Source organism: Nematostella vectensis, chromosome 9 (genome assembly GCF_932526225.1).
Source record: "Nematostella vectensis chromosome 9, jaNemVect1.1, whole genome shotgun sequence".
In the NCBI taxonomy this organism is placed as follows: Eukaryota; Metazoa; Cnidaria; class Anthozoa; order Actiniaria; family Edwardsiidae; genus Nematostella; species Nematostella vectensis.
In genome coordinates this window covers 1,818,376-1,844,924 of record NC_064042.1, presented here as the reverse complement: position 1 = coordinate 1,844,924, position 26,549 = coordinate 1,818,376, and the positions used below count along the sequence as shown (strand labels likewise).

General features: G+C 39.7%; 1 protein-coding gene across 3 annotated transcripts; it reads right to left on the bottom strand.

Annotated features, from left to right (window-relative positions):
- Nucleotides 1-452: 452 nt before the first annotated feature.
- On the bottom strand, nucleotides 453-23,116 carry LOC116616882 (cohesin subunit SA-1). Of its 3 annotated transcripts, none has more exons than XM_032379016.2 (43): nucleotides 22,988-23,116; nucleotides 22,169-22,311; nucleotides 21,315-21,469; nucleotides 20,728-20,854; nucleotides 20,123-20,251; nucleotides 19,256-19,352; nucleotides 18,313-18,389; nucleotides 18,037-18,090; nucleotides 17,472-17,622; nucleotides 17,254-17,321; nucleotides 16,651-16,734; nucleotides 16,156-16,229; nucleotides 15,986-16,051; nucleotides 14,589-14,646; nucleotides 14,283-14,381; nucleotides 13,563-13,642; nucleotides 12,946-13,097; nucleotides 12,773-12,840; nucleotides 12,332-12,391; nucleotides 12,211-12,259; nucleotides 11,978-12,078; nucleotides 11,417-11,509; nucleotides 10,999-11,088; nucleotides 10,511-10,570; nucleotides 10,189-10,257; nucleotides 9,529-9,677; nucleotides 9,188-9,278; nucleotides 8,741-8,821; nucleotides 8,256-8,348; nucleotides 7,891-7,948; nucleotides 7,279-7,398; nucleotides 6,631-6,761; nucleotides 6,404-6,505; nucleotides 5,987-6,058; nucleotides 5,620-5,702; nucleotides 4,963-5,115; nucleotides 4,720-4,823; nucleotides 4,208-4,416; nucleotides 3,074-3,204; nucleotides 2,521-2,616; nucleotides 1,960-2,029; nucleotides 1,340-1,417; nucleotides 453-1,054 (listed from the first exon to the last, which is right to left on the bottom strand). In XM_032379016.2, exons 2-43 carry the CDS (start codon nucleotides 22,265-22,267, stop codon nucleotides 1,025-1,027), a joined length of 4,011 nt encoding a protein of 1,336 aa, XP_032234907.2. In that variant the 5' UTR covers nucleotides 22,268-22,311; nucleotides 22,988-23,116; the 3' UTR covers nucleotides 453-1,024. The 3 variants fall into 3 exon arrangements, with proteins under 3 accessions (XP_032234907.2, XP_032234908.2, XP_032234909.2); XM_032379017.2 differs by having other exon boundaries at nucleotides 1,960-2,026; XM_032379018.2 differs by lacking the exon at nucleotides 10,189-10,257.
- Nucleotides 23,117-26,549: the final 3,433 nt, after the last annotated feature.

The window sequence follows — 26,549 nt, the reverse complement described above, 5'->3', positions numbered from 1 at the left end:
GACCTTTAGAATTGCATCCAAGCAATGTGATAGAAATGACTTCTCGTCAAAATTACTTAAAAATTGATAGTAATATCCTCGTCAAAATTACCCAGACATTTCTCACCATAAATGACAATTTGGAACGAAAAAAAAGCACAAGTAACAAATAGATACCTTATGGCGCTCTTCGGCTACAGCAATCAACTGGAATTACTGTTATTACGTCTGTGTAGACCCGCCTTGGAGAAATGAAGTGGAGCAAACTTCGAGTCAGAACAGTATTTTCACCCCAGTCAAACAAAACAGTTCCAGGATGAAGGAACAAAGAAGTGTTTTTTTAAGTAATGCTGGTGGGAAAAGGAAAGCACAGGGGATCAAAGAGGTCATTCAGTAGAAAACTTATTTCTCACTCGGTAAAGCCTGAATAAGGCTGATCAGCTAACAATTAACACAGGCAACATAAAGCAATGTATTGTTTAGCTTTTTTTTATTCAATAAAAAGTTTTACACCTGAAAGCCCACTGGCTATCTATACATGCTAAAAGTGTATAATGTACAATGACAAGTGTATAAACAATGTATAAAAACTAAAATACGTTTTTACGTACCACGTCAAATGTGTTATCAACAATCGAAATACAGATCTTCCTCAATAAAGCTTTTATGATTTCACCAAAAGCGAGCTTTTTTCGAATGGAATAAATGGAATATTTCATGTAGTGTTACCACCCAAAGCACTTTCTTACGTGAGCTTTGTACACAAGAGATGCGGTTCTTAGGTGGTTATGAAGCTATCCTCGGTGTCTGTTAATTTGCTTGAGCCCAGTAGGGGCATTTTTCCATCAGACGTTCAACAAAGTCCGTCGTCGTGTCCGTTGTTGTTTAGTGGAGTCCCGACTTGACCAAATCAGTCTTTCTACTACACTAAGGTAAAGGTACCCAGCGAATCCACCACGTTTCCATTTTGGTTTAGATGTGCCCCCATCCTGCCCGAATCGGTCTCACCGATGTATCGTACCCATGGCGATAGCAGCCAATAGTATCACAAGACTGGAGCATCGAGGTCTTCATCCTTGATGGAAAATTACAAAGCTGTTAGTCGATCACACTTTTTGATCCTGCCCTTCCCTCTTAATTACACTGTTTGATCTTGTTACAAGTGCGTTTACACTGCGCGAATCCGTGTTTTTGTGGCATGCGTTGCTTAAAGGGTAACATGGATACAGGATACAACATATGGATTCATCAGTGCCAATTTGTTTGAGCTTAATCGGTGATGGAGTGGGGGGTGGGCGGGGAGGGGTTTTAGCGCAATCTACAATCAATAACACAATAGGAGGACTCCTTGGAAGGTTACCGTGGCTCTACTGTCCTGCGAGTCTCCAAACAAGTCTTCCGGTACCGCGCGCCTTTCTCTTCTCACTTTGATGGGAGCCTGCGAAAGAAGTGTTTTGTTTTACAAGAAGATTTCAAACACGCAAAGGCTTAGCCAAGACAAGTCCTCCAGTGCAATTCCTTCTACTTGCCAGGCTTCTATGTCAACCATATAACCTGGGTGTGCTTACTCTGCTCTTAACAGACCCCTCCACCCTCGGCCTTCTACATCCGACTTCAGGCAATCAAAGAACCCTGTTGTGCTCGAATTAGGTCCAAGTCCACATGTCAGACTGTACCGTGTGTTGCAGTGCGCGCTACCGTGGCCACCAATACAATACTTTTTGTTTAACCATTCAGCAGGCGAGAATTTGATTGACACGAACTTCATAACTAGGTGGTTTCCATGGTATTTTTATGAGAACTGAAGTACCACCTTGCCTTCCTGTTTGGCTGGAGATGATGTCAGTCAGATAGCACGTTCCCCGCATCCCCTGCGACTTGTCAAGATGGCCACGGTAGCGCGCGTTGCATTGTAACGGTGTCTCACGCACATGGCCATTCGAGCAAGTGCGATCATATGGAGCACTTTGTTGTGCGTACCTTTGGTGTGGGCGTCTCTTCTTCACTTTCGTAGTCTTCAATGTCAGCTTCTTCAACACTAATTCTACTTCTGTAAGAAATGTGAATGACATACAATGAACTGTAAAGCGATATCTTTTTTCCAACTAGCGGACACATAGTGTGCTTAGCAGCTGTTTTAAGTATCACGCACGCCTTCCCCACAAGCGGCTGCTGTAAACCGAACCACATTCCAAAGCGGCTGCTAAGCAGACTAGCGGACACGAAACCAAAACTACATTTTCTATGTGAATGTATGGGCCTGGGGTCATGGGCCTGGGAGTGATCAGAAAGTCACCCACAATGTCATGGTGCAGAAAGTAATGCTTTAAAAAGCCCTTGTTTGCAACATCTTTACTGTTGTTTCATTCAAATTTGGAAGATAAATTGTATTGCCAAATTTTGAAAGAAACATCACAAAGCAAAGTTTCTCCATTTCCCCAATTCAATTGATGGGAAAGGATGCTTCCTCACACTTGGTATTTTGTTAGGATGACAAAATGGTGGCTGATATAGCCCCTTGCCTCTAATTCGAGTACTCACGTGTTTGTTTTGTCCTTCTTGCCGTAGCTGACACGGGGCCGTTTACTCGCCTTTTGCTGACTCGCAAGCCATGATCGCTGAGATGATGCCGGTACACTGCAATACAATTCATGCGATGATGATTATAATGACTTACATGCTCATGCAGTCATAAGTATAGTCATCAGTGCCAACATGTTGATGCTATAATTTTGAAAACAGTAGATACGAAATAAGAAATGTTATCAATGGCATATGCCTGGTTTGTCGTAGGAGTGAAATTCCAGTTTCCGTCTTCACGATGGGATCCCTGTATCCGTGTTAGCCTATTATTCAAGAATGGTATAACTACATAGAAAAACTATAGGCAATCTATAAAAAAAACTAGATGGTCTGCGTAGGCGTGGTGTTGACAAGGTATGAATCAACACAAGGTTTAAAAGGTATGTTAAACGCCTCTGTGAAACAGAGTGGTTGCGATGACGTTTCGAGCGTTAGCCCTTTGTCGGATACCTTATTATTCAAGAAGGAGCACAAGGCAAAGTTAGTGTGATTGATGACATCCTAGGCTCACCTCTCAAATTCTTCGTCCACGTCGGACTGTGATGATTCAGGCTTTTTTCGCTTTTGTTGCGAGGGTGGTGCACTTTCGGGTCCGCTCTCCTCGCCCGTGTCTGACTCCTCTTCTTGGGATTTGCTTTGTACCTATTATTACAGACAACAAGTGAGCTAGTGATTTTTTGTGAGTCGGGTATTCCGAATATCGTAAAAAAATCTCAGATATCATTTATAATGATTCGTGTTACATTACGACGCGCGCTACGGTGGCATCCTTGACAGATTTGTGTAAACGAGGATGAGGATGCGAAAAACACGAAAACGTAACTAGCCAACCGGAGTGGCAAAGAAATTCCCCAGTGCACACCAGAACAAGATGGAATCAGCTCATAAGTTATAAAGTCCGTGGCAATAAAAACAGTGAATCCTGCGTGTTAATTGGGCAAGTTTTTATCAACACTTTGTCTTACGTCACGGTAAGCACGCGTCGCACAATAGATCTTCAATCTTGAATTTAAAAAATCAATTGCCTCTAGCGGGCTAATCCGGCAATGGGCGGTCAGCGGAGGATGAAGCGTGAGAACGATAAAGGGCGACCACAACAAAACAACGATAATACAAGATACATACTTAACGTGGCATGTAAATAGCAAGCAAGAAAAAAAAAATAAATAAAAATCATAAAAAAAGATCGTAAAAAGAAAAGAAAATGGCCTTCAGTGTGGAGCAACAAAATGAAAAGCTGATGGTGGTATATGCCTGCGTTGTTGCCAGCGTGAATCAATCAAGCTTCTGATATTTGCACCGACAGTCACCGACACTGAAAGGCATACGGAGTTTAACGTTTTTCTTCTTTGTAAAGTTTTTCCTCCAATCCAATTATAGGAAACATCATGCTCCACCACGCAGACTTAAGGCTGTCTAAACTAGGCGACGACAAGTCACGGGTGACATGTCGCCTTCATGTTTCCTAGTTCAGCCACCCAGAGAGACATTGTAGCGTGTGACAAATTTTGTATCAGCGACAAAGAAATGTTTCTCGGATGCTGCATGTCGCTCTGCACATCGCTCGCTACATGTCGCCTTGTTTAGCCAGAACAAAAGACCCTCTACTTCAGGTTGTCGCTTACGTTCCTTACACTAACCCTACCTTGGTCTTTTTAAGCCTTGCAAGAGGCGTATTTTCAGAGCCGTCCGAGCTGTCCTCTTCCTGCTCGGGCGTAGCGGGTGCCTGCCTCTTGCGGCCTCTGCCAGCAGAAGTCGGTGGTGTCGTTTTAGCTGTGACTGCGGCAGGTGCTGCCTTACGGCCTCGTCCTCGCGGTGCTTTGGCCTTGTCAGACTTTTGCTGCTCATTGTCCTCTAAACACCAGAGGGTACAAGAATGACATGTATAGTACACACCTACAACCTACACCGAAACCGAACTCGAGATGACTTCATGCACCAAAGGGGCTAAACCTCAATAACTTCTACTCGAATTACCCGAAGCCCTGTCAACTCACCTAAGCCACAAGGTGCTGTCGAGTCATTTAAAAGACATCACCTTCCCTGGGCTTATTACAGTGTTATAGTACTAGAGACATCACCTTCCCTGGGCTTATTACAGTGTTGCAGTAGTAGACATCACCTTCCCTGGGCTTTTTACAGTGTTATAGTATTTACCTTCCTCGTGTCCAACCAGACTGTTCCTGTACGTGATAAGGGGCTTCCATGGGTCGCCTGTCATTTGTAGCTTCTCTTTGGCTTGATCCTCTAGGAATGCCAAGCTGAGATAGAACACATTATTTTAGAGAGGAAAACCACAGCACTGACCAACTCACTAACTGACTGACTGACTGACTGACTGACTGACTGACTGACTGACTGACTGACTGACTGACTGACTGACTGGCTGACTGAACTTACATCCCATTGCGTCCGCTCTTGTCTTGCTGGATGAGTCTGAAGGAAAACTCCCCCAAGATATCGAGGAATGCAAGATTGGGAGGAGGTCCTTCCGCCTTCTTGGGCGACTGTCTCTTTCCTTGTGGCCTGCTCAGCGAGTATTTGATTCCCTCTCTGCATAAACGTTAGTAAGTTAAATGAAAACCCCTTTTAACTTTGTTGGTAAGTCGAGTCTATAAGTGTTCAGAAAACGAATGTCCAGCCAGTCTGATAGTAGCCCTATCAAAATTCTTTTGACGAATCTTGTTCGTGAAAGTGAAGGCTTAGTGCATCCTAGGTGACCAACAAAAGAAAATGCTTGGTGCTAAATCAAGGTATGTTCTGTAGTACATGTGAAAATTTAAACTGACTCCAGAACAGCTTACAGACTCTGTTGCAATTTTTGCAGCCTCAAACCATGGAATGACTGGACTAAGGATTATTTTAGATGCTGTTCTATTCATGTACTGTCCTAAAACAAATACATGCAAAGGAACGAAGTCGATTGTTTCATCTTCATTTGTGTGGTTTTGCATTGTAAATGACACATGAAAAGAACGGCTATCTACTATACCTAAGATACGGGGACAAAGTGATACGTGGAAATACAAGAGCACGTTACCTGTTACAGCGTATTACCTGTGTAGAAAGATCAACGCTTGTCTTGCTTGCGCCTTGGTAATATCCACACCCAGACTCAACGCAAAGCGGTGAGCCAATTCCTAAAAGGAGAACGTATTAAATCTACACACTAACTCAACGCAAAGCGGTGAGCCAGCTCCTAAAACAAGAACGTATTGAATCTACACCCAAACTCAACCCAAAGAGCGATGAGCCAGCTCCTAAAACGAGAACGTATTAAATCTACATGCGATAAAAGGAGGTGGCTATCCTTTTTATAGAGCGCCTTCGTGTTTAAGATAGGTCAGTGTACAATAATAACATCAATGTATCACTGATCTCCCACAAACTCGAACTAAGCTCTTTAGAGTTCTAACAAACGTACCTTAATTGCCATGAAGTCTGGTGAATCCATATCAACCTTATCCTCCTGCTCGTCCTTTACTTCTAAGAACTCCTGGAAAAAGCACAGATATATTAAAAGTGATGAATTCATAACTTCTGCCTAGCAAACTATAATGTGGCAGACCTCGGCAGACAGTACTATTGTACAGATAAAGTTTTGACAATGTTTAACATTCAAGAGTGACTCTAAGACCACGGAATGCCGCATGCGCTGCAGAGGATGTTACCGTTTTCGTGGGTACGGACCGTTTTTAAATGAAAACGCTATGTGTGGAAGCGGATTCTTTTGAAAACAAAATAAAATGATCGCGTTTTAAAACGAAAACAGATACGTATGAAGACAGAGGGAAGAACAGTCAGACAATTTCAGGTACACGGTTTGTTTCAGTGCTCCTACCTGCTGTAGTGTTGTCAGAACTGCTTTCATAAAGCCTGTCTTACTGATCTCTCGGCACTTGCTCATGGTGTGCTTGATGATGTCTCCAAAATTCGTGAACCCCTTCAACAATTAATAAAATAATAATACAGGTTAAGGGGAGTATATATACAGCATTGAGTCACGTGCGCCGTGCGCCGCATGGGAAGAAATGTAATCAAGGATATCTTAGCGAGATGCATAGTTACCTTAATCAGGTGTGCAAACACTGAAGAGACTAGGGGCATTTCAAACACGTTGTAGATGATAAGTTTACAGAACCCTGCCAGCAAGTTCCTTTTTCTGCTCATCTCCTCTGCCTTGGCATCCGTCTCGTCATCTGGACGACAATAATTAAGATAAATAAATACCGTAAACGCTTCACTAAAGTCTGACTGACAGTATTTCACCATTTCCCTGCGTGAGTTTTGCAAGTGGGATGCGGAAAACATGTGCATGCGTCGTACTCACTGTGTGGAGTTTTCCTGTGTTGTACAGTTTATTGTGTGGATAATGGTTGGCTGCAAAGCAGCCTCACGGGTGGTCTAGTACGAGGTTTACCATCAGGGGGAAAGACCAGGTTCAAGTCATATTTGTAGGCGTGTCATTATGGATTGAATATTTCATAGAGCATTTTTAAAATTTTATTAATTTTTTTTTTAAAAATGTAAAAATAACAAAAAGGGGAAAAATGACTCCGGGGGTTATTGAGCTTTTATAGTAAATAAAATACACTGAAATGCAACACACATTCCACAGAGAAAACCGAACAACAAAAGCGTGTTGGTTAATTTCTGAATACAAAAAGTTTATAAATGTCCTTCATTCATGATACCAGATTATGTAATTGGTTCTACCTTCGTCTTCTTCTGACTCCTCATTATCTAGATCGCTGAAGACCTGGCTGACTACAAAATCCCTACACGTCGCTTGGAATGAAGTACTGGGTTCGTACACAAGAGGCGCAAACAGGGCCGCTAAAACACATACATAGTAATTAGTACTACTATCTAAAAATTTCAAGAAAATGTTTCCTGGAAATGTGTCAAAGCAAGTATTTCCAAGAGTACAAGAAATAGTGCCCTTCAAATTTCTCCGCGTGTCATTCCTACAACTGACACTGGGACTGCCAGACAAGCAAATGCTTTTCTTTTTTTGAAAAAAAAACTAAAAGAGTATACAACTGAGATTTTGTGGACTGCAATAAATTTTATAATTTGAGTTGTTTCTTAGTTTTCAGCCCTGCTTAAGAGGGATACAAACGCTAAGAGTTTGTCTTGGACAAAGTCAAAACGTTTTTTGAGTTACACGCGAGAATTCAGGCACAGCAACCTGCTAAGTTTTGTTTCCAATTTACGCTTCAAATATCTCACATTCACTGTTCTACTGGACAATGTAAGAGTCTAAATAAAGGGAAGCGGGTCAATGTTATTGAGGGTCGAGTATAGAGCTACATGCTTGGTTCTCACATCTATTACACAGCTGCTTGGCAAAGACTATGTACAGATCGCACAAGCACATGAATGCCTACGAAACAAAGAGAAGAATGTCAGACAAATAGTGTCGCCGATTTGCTTTTATTTACTAGCACACAAGTAGAATCTACCCCACAACAACCCCTCAACTCCCTCTCATCAAAGTTGTTCAACGTGGGCTGCCTTTCTCCAAATTTAAACATTGTTACATACAACATTTAATAGGGATGTCCAAATGAACTGGTCTTGGGAAGAAAACAGGTACAGTACAATAATTTTTATAAACGCGAATTCAGGGGTTGTCTAGCATTTAAAGTGATGTGGTCTAAACATCAAACGATTTCAAACAGACAACTTGCCTCTCTCTGTACGTCAGGGTTACTGAACGAGACAAGCTCTTCGCACTGGCCAAGAAATGTGTATGTCCACTTCTTAAGGCGCTTAAGTTGCGTCTGTGTAGTAATTGGAAAGGGAAAGTAAGGATAGGCAATTAAGACAATGTTACTTGCTTCTTGGCTGGCCATAAATTGGCGCAGTGTTGCACCCAAAGCTATCATAAAGCAGGACAGGGCATAAGAAAGGATTGAACGCTATAATAATCACACAATTCATCATGTGAATACAATCCTCAAGCAAAGAAATCGGCTTGACTCGAGTGCTAAAGAGGCCGGCAATTAAACTCTTCAAGACTTGGAAGTTTCCAAGAAGATAAGATGGCGACTTTAAAACACAACTATAACAACAATGACAGAACTATCTATCTTAAAAAGATGCTTTTAAAACAATGTGCGTTTTCAGTTGGTAATATGGCAACAACAAATCTTATTTGAAACACAGATATTACCTTGTCTGGGTGTCCTGTATCCAAGTTCACTAAGACCCATTGTAGCAAAGTTTGCATTGAATGGATGGCAAGGATCACGATCTGTCAAAAATAGGAAACAAAATGGTTTGCTACTTTTCCTCTTGTCTAAAAATAACAAATATACGTTTATTTTACATAGTTCTTATCTTGTAGAAAACTATTGGCAAACATGGAAACTATTGGCTAGCCTAGCACGAGATGTATCCGAGCTAAAAGCATATGTACAGAGAGAGCATATATAAGCATTATGCAAGAGAAGACTGTAAGATGGTGTAGAGTTATCCTTACTGACTGTTTTAAAAGAGAAGTTAGGCAATCATTTTCAGGCGGAAAACATTTTTAAGATCTGCTGTATTTATACGATTATTTCTCGAATCGTTTGTGAGTCAATAGACCTCACCCAAAACGTATGAACCTTTTAGTTACCCTGTCTGGTGGCATTTCCTTTCCGGCTGTGGCTCTTTGCATAATCTTATGAAGCCCATCGTACAACTTCCATTTTCCAAGGTCATGTGCTCTAGAAAATAGGGGAAAAGTACAAATTGGTCAGTTTTGAAAGGTCCATTTCAAGTTTATACTTGCCATGCCAAACACAAATACTCTAATTTGGTCCAGCATTAAATGAGTCGACGTTTGAAAAGTTGATAGATTTGTTGGATTACCTGTGAAAGCTTTAACGATTTTTCAAATTCCTCATGACAAAAATGCCCCCGGACCCCTCCCCCTGTTTCAAATAATCCAAAACTGCAATGATACTGTTCACATACCTGTAGAAGGCGGAAATCTTCTCCAGGGCAGTTGTCAAAGCGAATCTATCTTGATTGTCATCATCATCTTCACCTGCGTCGAGACCAGGGACAAGACTCTCCTTAAACTTCTCCACAAACTGATCGATTACTTTATTTCTTGCAACTTCCTGGAAACAAGAAAATATAGCAAATCATTTTTAAATAGAATTTTAATTAAAGCCCTAAGCAAACAGCTAGCCCAGTATAGCTGCTGGTATTTGTATACCATGTTGGGAGGTGCTTGAAAGGAGTTCGCCAGCATTTCAGGTCAGTTAAACAAGACTTTGCAAGCAATGCTGGCTTATGTTTGGTTACATAGGGCCTTATATTTAGCTGAGGTATGTTATAGAATGCAAGAAACACAATTTGTTTGATGCAAGAAACACTTTTGTTTGATGTAATTTGCAAGGGACGGAAAAATTGGATCCAATTTTTTTATATATATTTTAATATTTTGACAGCCTCGTTTTCTGAAATCCCTTTTCTTTCAGTGTATTGCAAGGTTTTTTAAGTCTGGAAGCTTAATGTTTTTTTAATAATGGATATACAAGGGACCAAATAGAGACGGATGTGAAAGCGGTCAAAAGGATGACTCAACACACTTCCGAGTCTTCTATGTAGTATAATAAGATATTTTACCGATGTAGTGCTCAGGGTGTATTCATTATCGGTCAATGTTCGGAAGGTCTTAGCGCACTCTTGAAGGATCTATGAGAATAAAAAAAAGTAATTGTTATTTTTGATACACAGGATATTTGGGGAGCAGCAGGGTCTTCTCATATGTCTTTTTTTTTTTCATTTGAAAAAGGTGATACACATGACAAACAATACTGTAACAGTGGATAACCTAAAGAAACTTTTTCTATCTACAGTAACATACTGTACTCCTTAGTCAAACAAATCTTAAAAGCAAAAACTTTCGCCTGGATTATCATACTCTGTATATTCATTACAGTCTTACCATTGCATCGGAATGTTTGTCAACAATGTCCTCAAGTTGGGTGAGCAACTCATCCAAGTGCTGATTAGAAAAATGGTAATTACAAAGATCATATCCACCAGCTCACAATAAAAAAATAAGTACTGCAAGTACTTTTTGTGAAGCTCTTTCAAGTCTGCAGGGAGTGCTAATCAAAGAGAGATTCTTATTTTAAGAGCAATTTCTTATTATTAAACAGTGTGACATTACCATGCCACAATACCATGGCCACCAAGACAAAGATTTAAAAAAATTGGACAACTGACATGCGAGATTCACTATTATAACTTTATAACTAGGAGGACTGCATCATGTTCTAATGTGCACTGAAGACTACCTTTGTCATGCGAGTTGGGTAGTGATGGTGCCGCCAATTATAAAGCATGTTTCTCATAACCTTATTGGCCTTTTTGATAAAACAAGGTGGCCAAGGGGGTGTGCATCGTACAGTGAAGCTTAATTCAGTTTACCTTTCCTAGTCGACGTTGCCCATATTCCTCCAGATCAAAGAACTGAGGCACAGTCACTAGACTAATAACCTTGTCATCATCAGTACCATACTGAAATACAATAACCTTGTCATCATCAGTACCATACTGAAATACAATAGCTCATAGTTTTCATTTTCTAAGGAACTGCTTAAGGTGTTTGTAAGGGGGTAGGACGAAGTTTGTGGACCTCCTCATGAAACAATGAAATAAAAATGTCTCCTTCTTAAGATGTATAGGCCATCACCAAAGCGCTGATTAGGGGAGGAATGCTGACAAGATCTTACACAGGGAACCTTTCACTCAAACTTTAGTACTTGACTAAGAAATAGCTAAATTTGCATTATTGGCACTTCTTAACCTCAATCATAAACCAAACAAGGGAGTGCTTTGGACTTACTTTTGAAAGCAAATCAGGTATTGTCTGCATGAAGTGGGCACTTAGCTCCTTCTTCTCTGTTTCCACTGCCCTCCTCTCTTTGTTGCTCAACAACTTGAATACCAAAAAAGAAATTTGATTAAATACTTATTGACACAAATCAAACATCAAATCACCTTACAAACATGATAATGTATCATTACTGCCTAACAATCACTTATTTTACAGTAATGTGTCAGCAGAAATTACACAGGTTAACCAACATTAACACATAGCTACCACCTCAATGGATACTGTCAATGCATAACCAAAAAACTGGCATTATCACACGAGAACTGATACTTAGTTTTTGTATTTAAAGGGCTTTTGTCATTCACACATTTGTTATTGTTTTCAACCACTTTTAAGAGAAATCTCAAAATAACCACTTGAAATAAAGTTTTCTGCTTTATTTACCATATTTAGAAGACATCAAAACAACTTCCCCGAATTGCAAAGAAAGGAAGGAAATGGATACTTTCTCATACTTTGCTACAGTAAGATGACAAAACGGCAGTTGACAGATACTTTTTAATACTGTACCTTGCGCACTACTCTCCCCGGAGGCCCAAGACCTTCCGCAGCTTGCTGACAGGAACTGACCATTATTTCGATCAGCGCATCCTCCTCTTTATCTTCAAGTGCTGAAAAAGATATTGAAACACTTGAGCCGTATCATTACTTCAGAGTGAACTCTGTCTGTCTCCACAACCACAAACTTATTGGGAATATCTAAACCAATACAACTGGGAAAGACTTTTCATCTGATCTCTTACCATCTTTATCAGACTGATCAAGAAGCATTTCTGTCATAAGTCGCCAATCCTAAGGAAAACAAAAAGTCCACATGAGTGGTCCTTAGTAAGTAAATGTAACTGTCAAGTAATACAAGGGTACCTTGATGATCGGCATAGATGTCCACAAACTGTCCACCAAATAGGCTGCATGATTATGCACCTGGGAAAACATAGTCATGCATTTATCATGCTGATGTGAAACCCTGATAACTAAAATCTGCAAACATTCCAATCGACACTAGCTAATGATGAGGATGCAAGAAACCTGTTATATTTGAATCTCACTAGCCAATCAGGGTGACAAATAAACACTACAGTTATCATCAGAATACAACTGAATCCTTATAGTTATTATGAAGTTCCAGTCAATAAAAACTGTAATTCTAGTATGCTTATAGGCAAACTTCCTTTAAACTTTGTATTGGTTGCCACAGTAGCACACTATCAACCACTTGTTTGTCATAAATAGTTTGGTAAGTCGTTTTGTATGTATGTTGTTTGGTAAGTATGTCGCTAAGGAGTATCTAGGAAATCAGTTTACCTCACTGCTTATCAAAAAGTCCAAAAGTCTCTTAATTTCCAGCACTTTTAGAACTTTTTCATGTTTTCCTGATGAACAACAAACAAGTATAAAAAATAAAACACATGCATCAGAGCAGGATGTAAATTTAGAGTTGGATCATAGTGGAATTACATTCCACTAATGGGGCGCACCCTTTTTGGACTTGGAAGCTTTGAGGTCAGCTTCAGCAGCATCGTTTATCCTTTTGGCAAGAAACTCGCCGGCAGCATGGGCTACCTGGCGATGGGTACAGAATACCAACAACTGGATTTGCTGGCAGTCTTCTTCATCCAGTTTGTCATTACTGAAAATAGAACAAGTACAAGTATCATTTCATAGTGACTAATAAGTTGATTACAATTGAAGCATTTGTAAAGACTCAATGGCAATGGTTTTATCGATTGTAACAGGTTTGATTGACAGTGTATGTGATAACGGCAAATATTGTAACTTTCTGGGTTTCTGACAGATTTTTGTTGTTGATATAAAATCGCTCTGGTATCTCCATGGTCTTGTATGAGCAGCATGAACCTGCTGTTTTAAGAATTACACTATGCAAATCTCTTTCTGCCCTATTGGAAGTGAAAAAGTGTGAATCCCAAAGAAATATTGATAAACCGAAAATATGCCAAAATGTGTTGTTTTGATGGAATTTTGTACTTTTTTTACAAAAATGGATGCCTTTATTGCTCTTGAGGAGGATTTTAATGCCAATTCATGTGAAATTGGCACTTACAGTAAGTAAGTTAGATAAGTATATGATACTTACTCATACAGGGCAATTGTTAGCTTGACAGCTTCCACGGCAACATCATTCTCTTTGTCAAGAGTCATGGCTACAAATCTATCCTGCAAGCATGTACAAGTACAGTATTACTACAACATTAATATTAATCCAACATTTTCCCCCAGCCAGCAAATTCTCAGCTGAAGTTAACCAGCCATGACCATGCCGTAATCAATTACAGTTTTGGGTAGGAGGTGAGCACCAGCTCAATATGGGGCCCTTATTGTAAGCTTACAATAAAAAAGGCATTTGTTGTATTCTGCTTTGAGATAGGTCTTCTTATGAAAAAGAGCCCTTCATTCTCATAACTTTCCTGACCCACCCATACCTATAGCAGTAAATGCTTTGTGGGAACTGCTATCAAACATACAAAGGCAATTGAAAGTCTTGCAATATATTAAATTAATTAGCTATACAGCATGCATTATAAATACAATAGCCCTTATCAAATAGGTGCAAGGGCAATTGGAAGTCATTACAAAGTGTAGCTTTGTTTCAGAGTCAGCTGTACAGAGATATAATGGCTGTTAACAGGCGCGTACCCAGGATTGACGAAATGGCCTACTTTTTGCCAGCCAAGGGGGGGACGTATGTGCACCCTGATTAATCAACCAATGAGAGCACACATAGCGCTGTAGCTGTTGTATTATTAATTACTTTATTACACTTAGAACTTAAGTTTCTGTTGTCCTTTTACTGTACCTTAAATCTGCTTGAGAGTGCATCAAGGTGGGGAATCAAATCTTCATCATCATACAAGTTTTGAAGAGCTTGCAGTGACTTGAGACGAACCTCTCCAACCTTGAAATGATATAGACCCACAAACTAAATACAGTAAAAGTGGAATGGCTCAAAGTGGTAACATGTATTTTGTGCCTTTAGCATGGAACAAGATGCACAAAACAAGTTAACTTCTCTACTCTCTCCATGAATAGCCTGCCCTTAATATCTGGGTAAATCAGCGGAAGAGCGAATTAAAAACCGCTATCTCCCTTTAGTAGTTACTACCTTGTCATGGAGGTTCCAAACAATGTACTTCAGGTATCTGTCAGTCAAAAACAGGGTACTGAAATTTAAAAAATATACATTCAGTATCAAATCTGCTTCAACCATGTTGTATATTATAACAATATAATTGTTATTTATAACAGTGATATTTATTCATTGAAAGTTGTTATAACATAATTAATAAATACAGCTCCAATTCACTTTACAAACGTTGCTAAAACGAAAAACTGTTTCAAAATATAGAAAGTTTAATGGGATGTCTCTTGTAGGAATTAAAATTTATTGTGCAATTGGAATAGTGACAATTTGGCATGACAGCCTGTGCAGAAGAGTTATTTTTTTCGGTCCAGGATGAAAAACTTACATTCACTTCCCTGCCTGCCCTAGATAAACTGCCTTGTTTGCAATCATTACTGTTTTTCATCTCAATGGTTTCACTAGAACATAAGGCACTCGGCAAGAGGTCCTTCTTGTCTTTTGTTTTGACTTCAGCATAGAAACGGCGTAAAATGCCTCCAAGATCCGAGGAGCTGATACTGTGAAAATCACATTCAACACTTCGCTTCTTGCACCACTCGGTGAACTTTTTCATTGCCCAGGTTTATTTTTTAGTATTTTTGGGAACAGAATCTTCTTCCATTTTTTTAAGCTCCTCCATATCGAGCTCAGAAGATTGAGTCGTGTTCAGCCATGTTTTCCTGTTTGTTTTTTGGTAGTTTTCAAAACACAACCAAACAGGGCAAACGATGCGACAAGCGGTTTGAATGAATTGCGGGAATTCCTGCTTCCTTCTGATTGGCTCGCTGCAATTTCCTCGCCCTCTCATTGGCTTAGAACAGCGGGCTTTAATATATTAGAGCCCGCCAAAACGTTCATTAGAGCCTGTATAATACGCCACAATGCTCACCAAAGCTATAATAATATTCAATTTCCCCTCCTTTAAGCAGTTCCGGCTTAAAGGTGCTAATTGCCTGACCGTTTGACAGCTCTGTGATTGACATTAGCTCCCATATATGGAGTTGTGTCAATATTCTATAGCTGTTCTATTTTAAAGCACGAGGTAGTGAGTTTAGTTTGCCTTAGTTTCGTTGTAAGCGCATCTATTTTTTGTCAGTATTTTAGACTGTCTTTTCTTTCCCTTCCACCAACCCAGTGGCAGAGAAGCTTTTTTTTGTTGAGTTTTAGTGATTCATGTATCATTTTTGTTGAGGCAAATGAACTTCTCTCTTATCCAAACATGCAAGCAGTGTCTCTTTGATTTGTTGTTATGTGTTGGTTGGGAAACTTTGTAAACATTTCACAAAATGATACAAAAATTGTAACTTCACTTTCTAGAAGAAATATTTTTAAATCACAGTTTTATAATCAGAAGATTTTTTACTGTAGAATCACAGTACCTGTATTCTTTCATCCACTGGCCAATCTCTGCAATACAAAGGGCTCTAATCTCAGGCCTAGAATCCCTGTAAGGTGAAACCATAGAGTTTTACGCCCAATAAAAGCATTCTTATACTAATTGATGCAGAAATAATGTGATTGTCACAACTAACAAAACACCTTACTGTACCTGTACCGATGAACAAACATTCCTTGAAAGATAAAGTTCATCATTTCCTCTAAGTCACTGATGTTTTGCCTCAACTAAACCCAGACAGAAAATAACTATTATACAAGAAAATTACAGAACATCAATGACACTCAAAGGGCCTTGATTTCAACATTCCATTACAACTATTTTTATTTAGCTATCCATTTATTCATTCATTCATTATTTCATTTTTATCTAACAATTTAAAATTATTCTACCACTTAAAAAAAAATAAAAAGAGAGAAAGACTTTGTAACATGTACACATGAGGGCACAAGTCCAGCTTACTATAAGTTTTTTCTATTCAATAAAGTCAAAATGTTGGATGTAGCAAGGACAACAATAAGAAATGACATGGTTGAGACATAAAATTATAAGATAAAAGCCTATAATCAAATTTTTTAGATTTCCAGTTTTTTTGTAATTGCAAATAGAACAAATAATTGCAAGCATGTGGCAAAGTTTATTTTCTACCTCTTGTCGTCTTGTTTGGAGCATTTCAATTTTTTCGACTGCCTTCTTGGAGGAGGATTTCTGTATCTCACTATCAAGTTGTCGCTGAAATATTAAATTAGTGGCAATTTTTTTTTTTTAGATCAAATACTCTTCCCTTGTCCTGGAGTAAAGATTTGCATATACTCAAATACGTAGTCTACTGTTCTAACAATGTTCTTTTTTGTGCCCAGGCTCAGAGCCTTAGGAGTAAGGCAAAGACATTTGTACAAGTTCACCAAGCAGAAGTATGTTAGAGCATTTTTGTTTGCACATTACTATCATTAGCATACCGTCAACTCCCTGCTAAGGGAAACCTCTACAATCTTTTTAAATTCCAATTTTGACTAATTGTATACAATACTAGCACTGCCCATACAGTATTTGGGCATTCTTGAAAGTTTCAGTATTCCAATATTCTCATAATTGTCAGTATTTTCACAAGCCTTCCCAAATGTGTTTGATAACTACAGAGTTTCTATTAGAGCATCTATTAGAGCATCGTTAAAGTAAACCAAGTCTTTGAGGCCCTGTAGGGCCAGGGTACCATGGCATTGTGAAATACTGTAACCTTTTGCATCTAACCTGTGTGTTGTCCAGTTCCACATGCACATTTTTGGCGATATGAATCAGTGCAGAGACCAGCTTCATCCCTACCAATAACCAAGCAAAAGTTAAGACAGTGTAAGTGGTTTCACTGAGAGCCTACTGATTGGAACATTACAAAAACCATTTTGAGAGGTGTCTAGCATTAAACCTTAACCATGTGTTGTTTTATTCCCCAAATGTTTGCTACCATTTACCTGCTAATGTGCTCGTGTGCCTGAAAGCCCTGACTTGTGAATCAGATAACCTGATCAGCCAAGACACAAGTGTATCCAACATGTACTCATCGTAAATGATCGAATGCTGGCACTGAACTATCAGAGTGTGAACAAATGCCACAAAATTTGCCTGGAACAACAAAAGAGCAAAAATCTGTAAGTGAGATAAAGCATATAATTCTAAATGCAGGGGCTTGTCCAGAGGGAAACGCAGGGTTGGGTCCAGTAATTCACTGACCACGGATCAATTAAGTTCAAATCAGCATCCTTAGCTCTGGTAATAGATCACTAGATCCATCTAGAAACTTTTTCAAATCCAAATACACACACTGAAATTAACAGGCTTCTTAACTATCAACAAAGGGGTCAACTGGAGTCAAACTCATCTCGTCACATGAGCAGGGTGGGGTCCGGACCCCTCGGCTCCCCTTCTGGACACATGCCTGCAATGCAAGCTCAACAAGGCACAGATATATACAGTACAACTCTTAACACAACTAGTGGACATTACACAGTCAAACTTTGCCCCTTTCCTTATGTTTACCTTAAACTTTTTGTGTGCCTGTCCAGACATGATAAGAGGGTACTCATGACTTTCCTGTGAACAAATAAAATAAATTACATGCTGTAAGAACTTTCTCTTAACATACTGATTTTACATACAAAGACAAATATTGCATCAGAAAATACTGAAGAGAATCAAGTCTCTGCTACACTATATACAGTAATTCAATTAAATGTACAGGTATTATTCAATTAAATAGTTACAGTACACTACAACAATAGCAAAGTACATAACAAAAACATTAAAAGGAAATACCTCTTCAAATTGTTCTGTGAGTTGTCTGACAGCATCAACATTTTCATCTTCATCCAACATTGAACGTGTCACAATACCTACATCAACAATAACGAAAGAGTCCAAAACAATATAAAACACACTAGCAGTGAGTTTAATTTCAATTTTTGATAAATGTTTTTAAGTACCTAGGCCTTAAAAGCAGTACAAAACTGTATTGTATTCTTAAATCTGGGTAATGGGGATAAGTGTCTTTTCAAACAGTGGATCAGTGGGGATAATTTCTTTTAATTAAGAATTAAGTGGTTACCCATGAAATATTCACGAAAAACAATTCTTTGTTGTACAAAACTTTTCAAGGTCTATTTCAATCCTTCAATGTACTGGGCTTTATGGTGCTTTAGGGGAATAGTATGAATGGTCGTAAACATTAACTAAACAAATGCCTCACTTTTCAGGCCCCAATATATTTATCTCTCTATTTATCGTATTGTAGTATGTGTTTAATGTTTTTGGCAGGAATCTGACAACCAAATTCAAACCAGTTCGCTGGGTTTGTGAATAAGAGACCGGATTGCTTATCCTCCAATGAAACTACGGCAAGTATTCAAATTCTTTTTTAGATTTGATTTTCCCCGCCCTTAAAGGTTTGTTTACACATCTTCCAAAATTGTCTAGAATAAGATTTCTCCTCTACAATGATATTTTTGTGTTCCTGTAAAATCTTGAAAATGGCGCCTTTGCGAGTGTGATCTTCTCGCTTCCAAAAATTTGTGAGTTAGAACTTTGGTCCCCGGTATAATATTGAAATAAAAAAAACATTTTGCACACCTCTTCTCCAGTAATGTGTGGATATGGTATGGTTTCAGAGTTTCATAGCTCAGACGTTTTTCTGGAAAGGTGGAGCACAGATACTAACTGTATCAACTCTAGGTATACTGTACATCAAGAGAGTTCCACCCACCTTTACATCCACAGCACTGAACAAAGAAGTGTATAATGTCCACCATAGCATCTTCCTTGTCTTTGTTATATCTTTCTATCCAGTCATCCACTACAGCCTTTGAACAAACATGCGTTACTCAATCCTTCAAAAATAAGTGGATAGGGCATTGCAGACTGCGTGCAGGTAGGACCTGACATGATACATGTACTTTACTGTGTGCAAGGCCTAAAAGGCTTGTGTGGACAGCGCATTGCAGACTGCATGCGGGTAGGACCTGACTTGATACATGTACTTACTGTAACTGTGTGCAAGGCCTAAAAGGCTTGTGTGGACAGGGCCTTGCAGAAGGGTAGGACCTGACATGATGCATGTACTGTACTGTGTGCAAGGACTAAAAGGCTTCTGTGGACCTTGCAGACTGCAGGGTCTGACAGGATACATTTGAACAGGGCCTGACAGAATACCTGTATGTACTGTATGCAGTGCCTTGAAGACTTTGAGGACGGGTACTTACTGTAAGGGCTGCATGTGGACATGGCCTTAAAGGCTGCATGTGGACAGGGCCTTGCAGACTTTGAGGACAGTGACTTTAGGACTGCATGTGGATATTACCTTAAAGGCTGCATGTGGACAGGGCCTTGCAGACTTTGAGGACAGTGACTTTAGGACTGTATGTGGATATGACCTTAAAGGCTGTGTGTGGACTGGGCCTTAAAGGCTGCACAGGGACAGGGCCTTGCAGATTGTGTGGACAAGACTTCAAAGACTGCATGTGGGCATGACCTAGGCTGCTAGTGGACAGGGCCTTGTAGAATGTGTGGGCATGATGTATGTGTGGGCAGGACCTTAAAGGCTTCATGTGGACAGGGCCCGACAGTTACAGACCTGTAACGCCCCCTTTCCAGCCTTGACAATATCAAATAGTGATCCCTGGTCTTCATCATCAGCTGCCTGGGACTTTCTCTTTCTTCCTCTAGCCCTCCCTGTACTTGCAGCTTTTGGTTTCTTTGCAAACTAGAGTGCAATAATCAGAACCAAACCAACATATCATCACTTGATAACAGAGGCGTGACGAGGGTACAGCGGAAGGGACTGCAAAAAAAAAACCCTCTTTGTCCTATTGAAAATGGGGAGATTTTACACTTTTTTCCAATGTACCCTACAGTAGAGTATGCTTGCATACTCATCTGTCAGTGAATCCTTGCTATACACTGCAGAATTCCAGACTTAAACTTAAAACACTTGGTAACTCATACTCCAAGCTAAAACCAAAATCAATTGCCATTTGAGTTGCTTTATCTCCTGAAACTAAAACCTTTGATAACTCAAACTCAAACAAATTTTATGTTTACTTTCAAGCAATTTTCTATATTTTTTAACAAATTACTGAGATGTTAACAATAAACAATTACTGTAACTGTAACAATTTTCTTTTGGATTTTAAAGTTATCCGGAGTCAGCTGTAGCAGTACAATTGTCTGTAATCTTACTGGGTTATTTTTTGGAGTAAGAGTGCCTTTTCTTCCCCTCGTTGGTGTGTTCTTTTTAGGAGTAGGAGTTGGTGTTTCATCATCGCTCCTATCACTGCTACCTTCAAAATCTGATGATTTTCCAGTTCTATGAAAAAAGATAAAAGATATGTATTACAGACAGAAATCAAGTGTTTCATCACATTATTCACATTATTCATTGATTACAAAAAATAATGTAGCTATAGAATACTATTTTTACTCCAAAATAATATTGATATTCAAGGTGTGCCTTATACAGAAAACCTCTTACGAATGGAAGATTGCTGGTACTACTTCAAATCACATCAAAAACAAATTATCTGTTAAGGGTTAACATAATTTGAAAACAACAAACAGGTTATTTATATCATTCAGCATCTCATCACTATGAAATATAATATTGAGAAATTATAGTAAAAATGTTATAATAACAATGTTAATATGTGTATTTCACAGAAATGATAAGAAAATGAAGATAATTGCTATCATTTTTTTTCCCAAAATTAGCCTGGATAATCCAGGTGAGTCATAAACATAGCAAAGGGTAAAAAGGATAAATTCCTGACCTGTCTTCGTCCTCTGACCCACTCTCATCTACTGTGACACGCTTCTTGGTAGATCCAGGTTTCCTGGCCAAACTGGAGGTTGAAGCTGGTGATTCTCCATGCCCGAACAAGATTCTTTGCTTAGACTGCCTCCCACTACGACGGCGAGACTCTTCCTATGGGGATGACAACAAAATGTTCTTTAATGTTATATAGTAGTCTCCCATCAATGCAGTGTTAGGGGCACTTAAGAATATCATAATAGCTTGGTTGTCCCTCAGTGGGCATTCCAGCCAGTCCTGTTAGCTGAGAAAAAGGTACAGAGCAATGCTGACCGTTGAATAATGACTGGTGAACATTCAGCTAAGGTTAAAGCTCTATTTAGAGCACCTATCTAGCCCCTTGGCAATAGCCCTCCCTCTTCACCCAAAATTTTCAAATAAGCCTCTTCATTCTTTTAACCCCCCTAAAAAGCATAAAAAATGACAGTAAACACAGGAAATTTCAGTGTGTGATACAACATTTTTCTTCTAGTACAAAAATATTTTCTTTAAACACTATAAATCTTATGTCACTAAAAATGAGATACGATTTTAAAGTCGCTTTGTCACCAGTTTACTTCCGGGGGTCCGACGGAAACTTCAACCGTCAAAAGACAAAAGAATCTACTAGAATCGGAGATATTAAACAGGCCATCCGCTCTAAATTATCAGCCATATCCTCAAAGAAACTTCCAATAGACACACTGCTTTCAATAGTTTGAAATATTTTTTGCGTTTTCTGTTAAAAATCATCGGAGATTGTTAAGTAATTGACCGGAAGTAAACTGGTGGCAATGTGGCTTCAAGACCGACGTTTTAGTCTGCATTCTTTACCTTTTGGGATTCCGAGACAGGAGTGGAGTCAGATGCGGCTGGGCTTGAGGCTTCACTACCACTATCCTGATCAGCCTTCTTTGTTTTCAATGCAGGCATGGCCTCAAAAAAGTTCCCACAGATTGCAGAATAGTACTGTAGAGCTACAGTAGTGAAAAATATTATCATATAATTATAGATAGCCAGGAAATTTGGGGAGTGAGTGGGGTGGTCATTGATCATTTAGTGGACTTTGTTTCTAGGTATCTCCCCCTAATTTGCAGTTGTAGCATATTCTTTCTTTCATTTGATCTGACTTCCCAGTGGAATCCCTCTTTCCTGGCATTGCAGTAGGACAGATGTAATGTAGTGGTGGTATTCAACTCTACAATTCAACCTGGCTTTTAATGTTTGGATCCAAGAGAAAAGTTTTGAGAAAAATATGCTATAATGCATAAATATTTGGTTGATGTTTAAATATTTCGTTTGAAAGAACATTAAATCTGGGAATAAAGTAGAAATAGACTGACTTAGTGACAGTCTGAATGAGGTTTTGGTGGTATCGAATGAATTACAAAAAAATCCTCTCAGTTAAACCTTACCCATTAAAAGTAAAGTACTCTTAGAAAATAAAATACTCTTCGTCGTTATACTAATATAACACATATTTGCCCTTTAGATAGGCAAATAAAGAACTACACACACATTAGCTTACTATATGACAATCCATAGCAAAATAGAGAATTTCGCTCTTCTTTATCCCGTGTAAAAGCCCAATTATTGACAAAAACGTTAAAGATAATCGTTTTAGCTAGCTAAAAGGAGCTCCGACTGACATACCTCTGTGAAGCGTTCGATAAAAGTGATAAAAATAAGAAAAAAATTAGGAGAAAACAGCCGATGAAGAGAAAACACAGTCAATAAACTCGCGCCTTCGTTCTGTTTTCGCGGGCTCTTGTCATGTGACAGCGCCAGCGATACATACCGCTGACATAGATATTTGAGTATCAGAATATTGTCACAGCGTGAGTGAATGATGACGAAATTACCATACTCCTATAGCAACAGGCTAATTCCCAAGAGGCGCAAGCGTGAAAAAGACCCCGATATTTTTCAGTGTACACCTCAGCGAGCTGTGCGTGGCGTAACCGACTAAGACAGGCCTGGGATCCTGGTTATTGCCTCCCCATTAATGCGCGGGTACCTCAGGTTCCTTTGTGTTGTACAGTTCGCCAGATAGCGGTGCTGGGGCCGAAATCTCCAGCTTAGCCGTAAAGCTTGCTGCCATACGGTGTTTCAGCGTATGTCTGGAAGTATGGTCTATTTTTTTTTCTCGTTTCATTTGATCTGAAGAGGTTCGATCCTCGGGCAATTGGCTCTACCTCTTTTTTTTCTATCTTTTATCAGTATTTTTAATGGCTTTATCATTTTCCTTCCATTTCTGTTGTCGGTTTTATTCCATTACGCTAAAGAGGATTCACTGACGGGTTTTTTCAGGCCGCTTTTTAACCACCCCTACGCGATTGGTTCGATTATCCTTCAAAAGCCATCCGTGTTTTTAAAACAATGAAAGCAATCCTTATTTTCACTTTTTTATGAATTCACATCATTTTAATGACGTAGGGTGAGCGTGCACCCCAATCCCCTTCCATGGCGGGCCAAAAAGTGGGTAATTAATGTAAAGGAATCTTCAAATACTTTGCGTTTTCCAAATGTTGTCTATGACTGCGCACCCCCACCCCCAAGCCAATCCTGTGTACGCGCCTACTAATTTCTTATGACGAGATATAATAATAAACAGTTTATTTACAAAAGAAATGGAATTATATAGTGAACTGAAGTGCTCGTGTGAGTAACAGCAAAGAAAGTGCGCATATTTCACATAAATGTTCAACTTAGTGCACTGGGCGTTTGTTAAATCGTTAGAATCGGAAGCCAAATCGTAGTAGTGTGCGAATTATTTCAAAATTTTGAATTGATATGAATAAATGCCATGTCTTTATTGCGAGAAAACGTCTTCCCCTATTCTATTATAAAAAGATTAACTTGTGCGTGCTGAAAAGCATCGCATTCGATCGACCTAACAGTTTTGGGGTAGAGGCCCCTTATTTGGATGAGGCGCAGCATACTATGGGGGAGGGATACTTCTAAAATTGGAGCGCTTGTTGGAAGCAGTGCACTACAACGAGTATTTACGGTATAAGGACACATAATGCAAGCATCCCATCTCCTATGAACATTCGGGGTCTTTATTTTACAATTATGCCACGTTTCTAAAGAAACAAGAAAATAGTATATAACACGTCTAAAGTTACAAACAACTGCAAACTTTACTCAGAACCGGGTGTCATAGCTAAATTTTCCTTCTATGGTAATGATATCCGGCTCTAGTCCTTCGATGATCAACCTTTTGCGTGAAGGTGTCAGCGAGCACCCTCTTTGCGGCATGCCGTCATAAGGAATAAACGCTTCTTCATCAGTTATTTTCCTTTTTGACAATACTGACGGGTAGTTGGTGTCCGGTGCATGTCCGACGTCCTTGGCCGGTTCTTGTCCCTCGATCATTGGCCTTATGAGTGTCGGAGATGTCCGTGACTCACATCTCTTTCCCATGCCTCCCTCATCATCAGTTATATATATAGTGATGATGGTGTTCTCGCGACTTGGATTCCTGCTGAACGGATGATCTCTTCTTTTCGGTGAGGTTCTTGGTCCATCTGCTTGCTTCTGTTGAGCGGCCTTAAATCTCTTCATGGCCATTTCTCGCCCGTTGCGGTGCACTCGGACCCCCATACTGGCCTCATGGTCTAAGAAGGCACTCGCTTTAAGAGGGTGGCGCAGAAACTGGATGAGAGCTCGGCGAAACCGGTTTGTCCGGCAGTAAAATATGACTGGCATTAATGTACTCGAGGAAAATAGGAAGAAATAGGCAAAGAAAGCGTACCAGCGATCGCCCTCTATACCACCCTCAACTGCTACGTAGCTAGAACAGGTAAAAAGAAAACGAAGAAAAAAGATCACTCAATGGAAGAACAAGCCTTGTAAAGTTTAACTTAAAATTAAGACAGAACAGTCTCCAGTTGAAACATTCGAAATACCTTGAAGAAAATTACCACAATGAATACATACAGGGTGTGGTTAGATAATAGGGTTTAGATAAGTCCTGGTCTCTCTCCCACACTCATACTCACTCGTGAAACGTAAAGAGAATAAACAATGCCATGACGGTAGGAGAATGTCTGAGTGCCTGCTCATAACGTGCTAGTCACAAACGACTGTATGAGTGCCAATAGTGTAGATCTGACCAAGTAACATTACATAAGAGTTTACCTGTATGAAATGGCGGGAAGCCTTAAAACTGTCTGGGTGCCAATAGTAATGGCAAGTGTCAAAAGCGCTTTACTACTGTCTTGTTTCCTCCTCCGAACACTCTCATACCGTAGAGCGTACTGACGGCATGGCAACTCCTTCTGATCTCCCGCGCACTTAATAAAACCACCAGCATGGAAAGTGCAAGGGATCACCACTTTCCATATAATTTGCTCTGGTCCAAACAGGACCCGTTGGTACGTCGGGGACGGTCTCATCTGGGTCGCCTGCGTATAAAGGGATCGAAAATCCCAGCAGCAACAAGGAAACAGCGACCCACTTAAACACAACATAGCAGGTGATATTCCGAGTCGTTTTCAAGTAGTTGTAGCGATGAACATTCCTAAGAGCAAAGAAACAATCGACGCTCAACCCGAGTTGAGTGAAAAGGTCATTCAGAAGGAAGAATCGATGGAACAGCATCGTATACCAACTCGTCTCTCGAGTCAAGTTTCGTTTCTTGGTGAAGAGATAATAATCCATGAACAGTGGAATGTTAATCATGACGTCGAGTAGCTCCACGATCGCCAAGTCGAAAACAAAACCAAGTTTAACGACGTTTCGCATGCTCTTGAATCGAACGAAGAGCACGCAGATGGATCCGTTCGTCAGAAAGCCGAATAGCAATAGAATCGACAGCGAAACGCTTTGAATTGCAATCCGTCGGTCCTGGACTGAACCCGTAAAGTACTCCACCTCCTCTGTGGGCGATAGAGTAGAAAACATAACAGCGACAAATAACCAAAAACTGAGCATTAGGGACGAAACGCGACCCAAAAATAAACCCGCTTTGTTACAAAATACACCCTATTATACGCTTGTACGATCCGATCTCTAGCGAAAATATACGCTCGATGCTTTGGTTACGGTTGCTCCTTATCCAATAGATGTCAGGCGGCATCCACTTTGATTCGACTGTATGGAACTTTGTCAGGTTTGTATAGGAATCCTCAGAGGTTTATTCACTTGTCGTGTTCTCATCTTTGGTTTCAATGTAATTTTAACTCTGGTTATGATTATTTTTTGACATGAC

Coding starts and splice junctions, on each gene's coding strand:
- LOC116616882 (XM_032379016.2), bottom strand. CDS start 22,267: ATGCCTGCATTGAAAACAAAGAAGGCTGATCAGGATAGTGGTAGTGAA. Junction 19,353..20,122: donor CTGGAAAGGGGGCGTTACAG/GTCTGTAACTGT, acceptor GTTTGTTCAAAG/GCTGTAGTGGATGACTGGAT. Junction 7,399..7,890: donor CAAGCAGCTGTGTAATAGAT/GTGAGAACCAAG, acceptor TATGTGTTTTAG/CGGCCCTGTTTGCGCCTCTT.